Genomic DNA, 10,788 nt, shown 5'->3' with positions numbered 1-10,788 from the left:
GCCGATGATGATGAAAGTGAGTCTGATGCTGGCATCCTACACCAGAACTTAACCTTCGCCATCTGCGCCCTTCAGGGGCTGCTACGAAAACTTGGTGCCGGGCTCGACGATCTTTTGCCATCTTCGACTGCATCCGGGTCGTCGTCGCATCAGAGCGGGCGGCTGAAGAAGATCTTGACCGGGCTGAGGGCTGAAGGAGAAGAAGGGCGGCAGGTGGAGGCGCTGACTCAGCTTTGCGAGATGCTATCGATAGGGACGGAGGAGTCGCTGGGATCATTCTCCGTGGATTCTTTCGTGCCGGTTCTTGTTGGGTTGTTGAATCATGAGAGCAATGCGGACATTATGCTTCTTGCAGCGCGGGCGCTCACGCATTTGTGCGATGTCTTGCCGTCTTCTTGCGCTGCAGTCGTGCATTATGGTGCTGTTCCTTGCTTCTGTGCAAGGCTGCTGACCATTGAGTACATGGATTTGGCTGAGCAAGTTAGATTCCTGCTATTCTCTACGTATTAGTTTCTGTTATCTTTTAAAGATACAAATTTGTGTGCTATATATGACTGAAAAAGTGGGGGAAAGAAAATGTTTTTGGCGCATTTTTCGTTTCCGAGAAATGGTTACTGATTCTTTTCCATCTTATCTATGCCAGCCACTCTCATTATTTGCATGTGTTGTTTCTCTTGCAGTCTTTACAAGCTCTCAAGAAGATATCACAGGAGCATCCGACTGCTTGTTTGCGTGCTGGTGCACTTATGGCGGTGCTGTCTTATCTTGACTTCTTCTCTACTGGGGTTCAGGTAGCAAATTCTTTCTTGATGCTCATTTTACCTTGCTTATTTTTATCTATTAACTGATTTTACGTTGAAATGATCATTCTTTTCAGAGAGTAGCTCTATCTACTGCTGCAAACATGTGCAAGAAACTCCCATCAGATGCTGCCGACTTTGTAATGGAAGCGGTTCCACTGCTTACGAACCTTCTCCACTACCATGATTCAAAGGTAAATCAGATGTGTATTATATAGGCATTAAGATAATTTACTTCTTTCATTATATGTCTTACCTTTGCTTGAATCAGTAAGATGTCTGTTTTACTTAAGACTTCTGTTGAACTTTGGTATTTGATGCCAGGTTCTTGACCATGCTTCAGTTTGTTTGACGCGTATTGCTGAAGCATTTGCCTCATCCCCGGAGAAACTGGATGAGTTATGTGATCATGGGTTGGTTGCACAAGCTGCTGGGTTGATCTCCATCAGTAACTCAGGAGGGCAGGCCTCTCTCACTCCATCAACATACACGGTATGCATATTCTAAATCACCAGATACTGGTTAGCGTATAACATTCTCCTTCTGCTAATCCTAAATTTGAGCTTATAAAAATCTTCCAGGGTTTGATCCGCCTCCTGTCAACATGTGCGAGTGGATCACCGTTAGGAGCCAAAACCCTTCTCCTGCTTGGTATCAGCGGTATTCTTAAAGATATTCTTTCTGGTTCTGGTCTCGTAGCCAATATATCGGTTTCTCCTGCTTTAACAAGGCCACCAGAGCAGGTATATATATTTTCTCCTCCATTCCATGGTATTTAGGTTATTTACTCTCTCTTGCTAGTATGTTTTTGGCAAAATTAGGTTGTCCCTTGAATGTCATTTTGGCCTATAGCTCTCTGCGCATAATGCAAGTCCTACTGTTCAATTTTGGAGGGTTATGGATCTTAGTATATTATTTACAATGTCATCTCTTTTTAAATTATAAAACATTTGGGATAATTGCCAGTTGCATGTTCAGACCTTTGCTTGGATTTCACTCATCTGTGAAGATCTAATGCATGTTAGGTTCCTAATGTTTCTTAGAAAGCTCTTCTCTATACATCTTTCAGTAGATAGCTACCAGTAATTCAACCACAAGTCCATATTATAGCCCAGAATTTATCATCCCTCTTGTTTTAAGGCATTGCAGCAGATAGTGTTAGTTAAATACATTTATTATATTATTTAGAATTTCAGTTTAACCCATCAAGTTCCATTTATTGCTACACGAATTCATATTCTACAATTGCTACAAATTTTGGTTGCATTTCAAATTAGTTTCACGGCTTTATGTTTCTAAAGTTTTCACTCTTTAAGTCATGATATTGGTGGAATATATGATATCAAGGTTTTAAATGTTGGCCGACATGTCCGACATGTCCGACATGTCGGCCGACATATCGGTTTGAGGGTTTGACCGACACAACATGGACGTTTTTAACTCGTATGTCGGTTTTCAGGGCCAAATCGGAAATATCAGGATCATATCGGGCATATCAGCCTATTTTTTAGCTTTGAAAAATCGACCGATATGGTACTTTTTTTAAGATCTGTTTTTTGTTATCGGGTTCGGGTTTAGTGATAAATACTCAAACCTGTTTGACCCGTTCTCATGTTAAGGGTTTCTTATGAACCCGATAGAAAGAATTTATGAACCCAAATCCATATATTATTTACTTTTTTTATATGTTTAGTCTATAGAATTTATAAAGTATGCTTATATTGAATTTATGAATGCTTAGATTACATTTAGGACATGATATTATACATATGCGCACTACCTGATATGGCAATCCGATGTTTAGTCAATGTCCCCCGATATATCCCGATTTCCGCTATCCGATATGGATTTCAGCCATCCGACATGAACCCGACATCCGACATTTAAAACCTTGTATGATATGCATGAATTCCACAATCACCTCTCACGAAGTGGGTATATAGAGGTCTTGATTGCAGCTATTGAGCTTAGAATTTCAATTTCTTATGGTTGATTGATTTTGGTTTTTAATTTTTATGTACAAGAAAGACCATGTAATGAAAATACGGAAGTCTAAAGATGCTGAGTGACCATGCAATTGTGAAACTCTACTATTACTTACAACATTCAAGCTTGCTCCACCACTTGTGGCTTGTGGATGAAACATCAATGTTATTTTGGGAAAAATGCTTTCACCCCCAAATTAAAATCGATTCCTCCCTCCAGGCCAATAAGCCGAACACGGATAACCCTCTGGACTTAAAAAGTGGTTCCCTTTCCCCCTTTACCTGTATCTTACAGATCTGGGTGAATGTACCATCTTTTCCCATTTTACCCCCATTTAAGGCTCAATTGCACTCATTTTATTGTGATTCACGATAACTGACGTCCTCACTTTCTCTCTAAATATGAAAACACAGATCAGTGACCACAGAACTCATTCTACGATAAAGCAATCATGATGAGTACGTTTTTTTCCTTAAAAATTTCAAATGGAACATTAGGATTGCATTCCGAAATGTAATGTAACGCCAGTGAGTCAATGACTCGTATCTAAGGTTTCAGCGTTCATAAATGTCAAATGTTAAACTTCGGAGAAACAAGCTCATTTCCTGTCTGATATTATGCATCATTGTGTTTCCATACTTAGTTGAAATCATGCACAGAAAACTTCCTTCATTGGCGATGATTTAAAACAGCAAAACAAGAGGATATGTACAATAAATGGTGGAAAGGTGAGAGACGAAAGCCATTGAGAAAGGAGACCCACATAAGATATATAAGATGTAATTTTGGTGGGAAAATAATGGATCCTCTCGAAAATGCTCTCTACCTTCCTAATTATTGTCTTATCAGCGATTAGCAAAGCCAAAATCAAGGATTTAGCTGTCAATTCCATTTACTGAGGACGAAAACTCAGCATAAGTGGATCATGATCTTTGTTGGAAGCAAGGTATTTTTGTCCTTAACGAGAATAACATATCCCAAATCGAAGGTCTAGTTGGGACAAGGGGGGATGAGAATCACGTTTAAAGTTCAGAGAGTATACGTGTTTTACTTATTGAACTGGGTGGAGGAATCAATTTTAATTTTCAGGGGGTGGAGGCATTTTCCGAAAAAATTAAACTAATCTCGTCATACATTCCTCAAAATGTGTGAAATTAATTATGTTGGGACCTTGGACGTGCAATAAAAATTGATGTTACTCCAACAGAGTGGTCGGATTATAGTTGAACTTGCTGCAGGGATAAGGGTGGTCAGGAAGGAAGATTATAATATATTGAAAAATAATGGTTGCTGCCAATATAATTAAGATAAGGCCTTGAACATATCCAAAAGAATAAAAAAAACATTTAATCTAGTCTTGATGTTTATTGTGTGGATGTTCATCGAGGTAGAAGCTTGTTTTTTCTATTGGCAGATGATCTAAATCCTTGTTTCAAAATGGAACCCTTTGGTTTTCAACCTCAACTTAAGTCTTGGTTTTATCCAATTTGTCATAGACACTAAACCCCTCAATGGTTTCTCTAACTAGAATAAATTCCATCATGATTCCAGTCTAGTGGTTTAGCAATTTCATCATTATTTATCATATATATGTAGCCTTTCTTTTGATGCACTGAAGTCAATGGTGTCATCTTCGCTAGCTTGAGTGCTTGCATCTCAGTCCATTTTTTGTCTAGTTGCATCTGTTATATTTTATTTACAAGAACAATGAGAAAAGCCTTTGTAATAAACTTAGGATTTTTGGCTTTGATTTTCTGATAATGTGATCAAGTTGATTCTATCGATCAGATTTATGAAATGGTGAACCTGGCTAATGAACTTCTTCCTCCGCTGCCCCACGGAACTATCTCTATCCCTGTTCCTTCTAACATTCTTGTGAAAGGATCGGCTGCGAGGAAAACCCCTGGTACTACTTCTGTAAAGCAAGAGGATGCCAATGCAGCAAGTAATGAAGTTTCAGCTCGTGAAAAATTATTGCAAGATCAACCTGAACTTCTGCAACAGTTTGGGCTGGACCTCCTTCCTGTTTTAACACAGGTTTGATTCGTTTGAATATCTGAAAAAATTATTTATTATTTATGGCCAACTGCTGTTATTTGTTTTCAGTTGACATTCATATCTTCCTTTTTCATTAAGTAGATATATGGCTCCAGCGTCAATGGTCCAGTTCGCCATAAATGTCTATCTGTAATTGGAAAGCTGATGTATTTCAGCTCAGCTGATATGATCCAGTCATTACTTAGTGTAACAAATATATCCAGGTAGTGATCCATTTATATGTGTTTAAATTATGTAAGATATTTAGAGATTGTGAAAAGAGCTCGAGAACTTTGTGCTGAATGTATGTCATTTGTGGTGCAGCTTTCTAGCAGGTGTTCTGGCATGGAAAGATCCACATGTTTTGATCCCTGCTCTTCAGATAGCTGAAATTCTTATGGAGAAGCTTCCAGGAACATTTTCCAAGATTTTTGTTAGGGAAGGAGTTGTTCATGCTGTAGATGCATTAATATGCCTTGATTCTTCAACTGTAGTTCCTTCTCAAACATCCTCTGAAAAGGACAATGATCCTTTGCCTGGAACAACTTCCCGTTCTCGTCGGTATCGACGACGTAGTGGTGGTCTAAACACAGATAATAGCTCATTGGAAGAGCTTAAAGGTTCTGTGCCTGGAAGTTCTGGCTCACCTCCAACCTCTGTTGAAGTTCCTAGTGCAAATTCTAGCCTACGCTCTTCAGTCAGTACATGTGCCAAAGCTTTCAAAGAGAAATATTTCCCTGCAGATCCTGGGGCATCTGAAGTTGGAGTGACAGATGACCTTCTCCGTTTGAAAAATCTTTGTGCGAAGTTAAATTTCAGTATTGAAGATGTGAAGACCAAGGGCAAAGGTAAATCTAAAGTCTCTGGGTCTCGCTATTTCGATATTTCGGCTAGTAGTGAAGAGGAACTGGATGGCATTATAGCTGAGATGTTGGGTGAGCTCACCAAAGGTGATGGTGTATCAACATTTGAGTTTATTGGTAGTGGAGTTGTTGTGGCTTTGCTAAATTATTTTTCATGCGGAACATTTGGAAAGGATAGAATTTCAGAGGCTAACCTGTCAAAACTTCGTCATCAAGCTCTCAGAAGGTACAAATCATTCATTGCAATTTCACTTCCCATCAGTTTCAAGGAAGGGAAGGTGTCTCCAATGACTATCTTGGTTCAGAAGCTGCAAAATGCTTTATCTTCATTGGAACGCTTCCATGTTCTGCTAAGCAATCAACATAGATCGTCTAGCAGTGGATCTGCGCGTTTGTCTTCTGGTCTAAGTGCTTTATCTCAGCCATTCAAGTTACGTCTTTGTCGAGCTCAAGGTGAAAAATCTCTTCGTGATTATTCTTCAAACATTGTTCTCATAGACCCTCTTGCGAGTCTTGCTGCTGTTGAGGAGTTTCTTTGGCCAAGAGTCCAACGCAGTGACTCTGGACAAAAGCCTTCTGGTTCAGTAGGAAATTCTGATGTAGGGGCTACAGGAACTGGAACAGTTGCCCCCTCACCGTCTGCGTCAACTCCTCCTTCGGGCCGTCGCCCTTCAACAAGATCTAGGACATCGGTAACAATTGGAGGTACAGCAAAGAAGGATGCTACTGAGGGAAATCCAACCACTTCTAAAGGAAAGGGTAAAGCTGTCCTCAGATCTACTGATGAAGCAAAAGGGCCCCAAACAAGAAACTCTGCCCGTAGAAAAGCAGCTGCTGATAAGGACACAGAGATGAAACCTGCACTGGGAGAATCTAGCTCAGAGGTCTGTCTTCAATCTAGTTTCCTTTGCTTTGCTTATGTGTGACTTGCATATTTTGTCTTGCAATATGAATGCAAATTTGTTAGTTCAAAACTCTAATCTTGTCGATTATCATCAATTTAGGGTTTCTTGTCACGTGGGCGTGATTTGTACTTGTTGTCTATGAGTTCTTGACTCCTTAGTTTGCATGGGATCCAATATGGTAAAGATCAGTCTAGGCAGCTTCTTGGGAAGAGGACTCCACGGCTGCCACCTAGGGAATGGGAGGTGGCCTGTCTAGATGCAATAGATGCAGATTTAAAGAACTATAAAATGGCAGGACTGCCTTCTATCATTTCCTGCAATGTAATAGAAAGCGCTAGGCACTTCTAGGTGGCAGACCAATTGCCTAGAGCATGGGCGCCTAGGTGGGTTCTTAATCGGCATGTATTCGTTTTTAGAATTAAGAGAGGAAGGATTCTTTTTGAAGATTCAAAATCCTTTCCTCTTTGTTTACCTAAGATGGATTTGGATATATAGTTTTGATCCCCATTCATTTTGACTTGGCCTATCCTCTTCATCTGTTACCATGCACCCAAGTCAGCAATATACCTAGCCCTTTTTTATGCAGTGCAGTCTGCATAAGAGGCCAATCTCTTCTTGTGGCTTGCAAGACCTGGGCGAGTGCCCAGACTGCTTTTTAAACCAATGATTGGTTGTGGTCACTACCTCTTTGAATCCGCTGGGCTTTGCTATGTTGATGCTTTCTCTGTCACAACCATCGGTTAGAGGAAGTAAAGAGGGGGAAGAGAAGTGCATTTGAGTGTAATTAACCTTAACTGGAAATGCGGGTCATGGTTAGCTGGTTGCATAATTAAATTTAACTTACCTGCAGTCATATCCTGTCAAAACATGTCTCGCTGGTACATAGAACAATAAAAACCTAAACATTTCTCGCTGGTACATGGAACAATAAAAACCTTACTTTCTACCGCCACCTACTCTCAAACTTCATGTATATATTATTTATGAGGCTTGTTTTGTATCATATAAATATCCAAAATGACTTGTTCAATTGTTAATGCAGGATGAGGAAATAGACATGTCTCCTGTTGAGATAGATGACGCTTTGATGATTGATGAGGATGACATTTCAGACGATGAGGATGATGACCATGAAGAGGTGTTATGCTAGTTTATTATTATTATTAAATAGCTTTAGCATGTTACTTTTGCCTTTTTTTGCCTGCTGGTTTCATGGAAGTCATCACTAGCCCCCTTAGTTCTTTTATTTCTTAAGCTGATAGAATCTTGGAATCTGCTCCTTTGTGTCTCTTTTTTGGTCACTATATATATGGAGTGTACTGTGCCTACAGAATAGTCTTGATGGGTTCTCAAAATAATTATCCTTTCAGGTGCTAAGGGATGAGTCTCTTCCTGTTTGCATACCTGAGAAGGTGCATGACGTTAAATTAGGGGATACAGCTGATGATCCTGCAATTGCTTCTTCTGCAAATGATAACCATGCACAACCTTCTGGTTCTGCCAATAGAACAACTACAGCTAGAGGCTCAGAGTCTGCCGAATTCAGAAGTGGAAGCCCGTTTGGTTCAAGAGGTGCCATGTCCTTTGCAGCTGCTGCTATGGCTGGGCTTGCATCTGTTAGTGGCAGAGGGATAAGGGGTGGCCGTGATCGTCGTGGAGTTCCATATGGAAGCAATATAAATGATCAGTATAACAAGTTGATATTCACAGCAGGTGGAAAACAGCTCAGCAAGCACTTGACTATTTATCAGGCTGTCCAACGCCAACTTGTGCTTGATGAGGACAGTGATGAAAGGTTTAACGGCTCTGACCTTCCTAATGATGGAAGTAGGTTCTGGAGTGATATTTTCACCATAACTTATCAAAAGGCAGATGGTCAGATGGATAGGGGTTCCCAAGGAGGTTCAACTTCCTCTCTTTCAAAGTCTTCAAAATCTGGCTCTGCTTCGAACTCTGGTGTTGAAACTCGTTGCCAGCACCTGTCCCTTCTGGATAGCATCTTGCAAGGAGAGCTTCCTTGTGATCTAGAAAATTCTAATCCTACCTACAACATTTTGTCACTTTTGCGTGTTTTGGACGTTTTAAATCAATTAGCTCCTCGTTTGAGACTGCAGACAGTGGCAGATGAATTTGCAGAGGGTAAAATTTCAAGTCTTGATGAACTCTATCAAACCGGTGCCAAGGTTCCTTCTGAAGAGTTCATCAACAGCAAGTTGACCCCTAAGCTTGTTCGTCAAATCCAGGATGCTCTTGCATTGTGCAGTGGCAGTCTTCCTTCATGGTGTTACCAGATGACGAAAGCATGTCCTTTTCTGTTTCCCTTTGAGACGAGGAGGCAGTATTTCTATTCAACTGCTTTTGGACTATCCCGAGCTTTGCATCGACTCCAACAGCAACAAAATGCTGATAACCACAGTTCAGTGAATGAAAGAGAGGTCCGAGTTGGAAGATTGCAGCGGCAAAAGGTTCGTGTTTCTAGAAACCGTATATTGGATTCTGCAGCAAAAGTAATGGAAATGTATTCCAGTCAGAAGGCTGTGCTTGAAGTCGAATATTTTGGAGAGGTTGGTACCGGATTAGGTCCAACCCTGGAATTTTATACTCTCTTAAGTCACGACTTGCAGAAGGTTGGACTTGGATTATGGAGATCCAGTTCTGGGCCAGACAAATCTGCAATGCAAATTGATGGGGATAAAATGAAAGATGGGAACATAGATGAGGTTTCAGATGCAAAGAAGCGAGGATCTGATGTGGCTGCTGAAAGCAGAAATTTCATACAAGCTCCTCTTGGCTTATTTCCTCGCCCATGGCCCCCTAGTACAGAAGCATCTGAGGGAAGTCAGCTCTACAAAGTTATTGAATATTTCCGTCTCCTGGGTCGAGTGATGGCTAAAGCTCTACAAGATGGTCGGCTTTTGGATTTGCCGATGTCGATGGCATTTTACAAACTTGTGCTCGGTCAAGTAAGTTACTGTATTGGTATAGTATATTATTTATTGCATTCTTATGTAGATTTGGACGACTGGCATAAATTTGATTGTTTATAATGTTCTACAGGAGCTTGATTTGTACGATATTCTTTCATTTGATGCTGAGTTTGGGAAGATTTTGCAAGAAATGCAAATCCTTGTTTGTCGAAAAAAGTTTCTAGAGGCAGCAGATAGTAGCAACCACAAAGAAATTGCTGATCTACGCTTCCGTGGTGCTCCCATTGAAGATTTGTGCTTAGATTTCACACTTCCTGGCTACCCAGAGTATATCCTTAAAGAAGGGGAAGAAAGCACATTGGTGAGCAATCTATAGTTGAAAATGTCCTCATGTTTTCACTTTATAGCTGTTACATGGCCTATTTTTATTTCGTTCGTGATTTTCCAGGTCAACATCAACAATTTAGAAGAGTACATTTCCTTGGTTGTTGATGCAACTGTTAAAATAGGAATCACACGGCAGATAGAAGCCCTCAGGGCAGGATTTAACCAGGTGAATTTTCCTTTCCTTCAGAAATTTAAGTTTTGGTGATTTTCCTATTGGATTTGGGTTAATTTTTAAGAATTCCCTTGTTATTACTCGATCGAAACATTCTTTTGTATTTTAACATACTTAGATGATTGATTTAGAGGTGAAATTGACGTTCTTTTATTTATTTGATTACCACTTGATTATCTTCATTTTAGAAGAAATAACTATGCTGTGTTTATGGTTCCGCTCAGATTATGGAACTTAGGGAAATTATGGAGTACACCATTAACAAGAACAATTTATCCTTTCGATTTTGCTCGCTACGAAAAGTTAAATTTTGTGCCAGCTTGATTCAATTATTATATTCCTAGTTCTCTGAAGACCATGATGCTATTAGCAGTTTATGTTCATAATAGTTTATATTTCATGCACATGTCACAAGTATGTATTTTAATGATCAACATCATAGCCTAGTCTACTAATGGTTCACTATGCGGTTTATTCCTTTACGAAGTGGGTTAAATGTAACCTATGATAACTACAAAACAGAGACTGATCGTGGGACGTTCTTTGTTGATTTGGTCATATGTGACATTTTTAGTAAGATGATCAGGATTGCAATGGTTTAATTTAAGAAGCTGGCGTACAACATTAGTTGATCCGCTTTTCTTGATAATTATGTTTCCCTTGCTTACTTTCTTACATTTATATGATGAGAGCACACGCGGAGTGTTTTTT

At 39.9% G+C, this 10,788-nt stretch overlaps 1 protein-coding gene across 1 annotated transcript in view; it reads left to right on the top strand.

Moving 5' to 3' along the window:
• LOC109827658 (E3 ubiquitin-protein ligase UPL3) overlaps positions 1–10,788 on the top strand; it is a gene marked incomplete at its 5' end in the record, with an annotated part of 17,691 nt that continues 6,903 nt past the window's right edge. The window contains 12 exons of the mRNA XM_020394668.1: positions 1–480; positions 681–791; positions 878–994; positions 1,125–1,292; positions 1,382–1,543; positions 4,575–4,823; positions 4,926–5,047; positions 5,148–6,570; positions 7,634–7,729; positions 7,962–9,554; positions 9,649–9,879; positions 9,967–10,071. Coding sequence (XP_020250257.1) covers positions 1–480; positions 681–791; positions 878–994; positions 1,125–1,292; positions 1,382–1,543; positions 4,575–4,823; positions 4,926–5,047; positions 5,148–6,570; positions 7,634–7,729; positions 7,962–9,554; positions 9,649–9,879; positions 9,967–10,071 — 4,857 coding nt within the window. The remainder of the gene's footprint in view (positions 481–680; positions 792–877; positions 995–1,124; positions 1,293–1,381; positions 1,544–4,574; positions 4,824–4,925; positions 5,048–5,147; positions 6,571–7,633; positions 7,730–7,961; positions 9,555–9,648; positions 9,880–9,966; positions 10,072–10,788) is intronic.

Source organism: Asparagus officinalis, unplaced genomic scaffold (assembly GCF_001876935.1).
Source record: "Asparagus officinalis unplaced genomic scaffold, Aspof.V1 AsparagusV1_Un345, whole genome shotgun sequence".
In the NCBI taxonomy this organism is placed as follows: domain Eukaryota; kingdom Viridiplantae; phylum Streptophyta; class Magnoliopsida; order Asparagales; family Asparagaceae; genus Asparagus; species Asparagus officinalis.
Note: the sequence above shows the minus strand (reverse complement) of the source record. Positions and strands in the feature narration are given on the sequence as shown.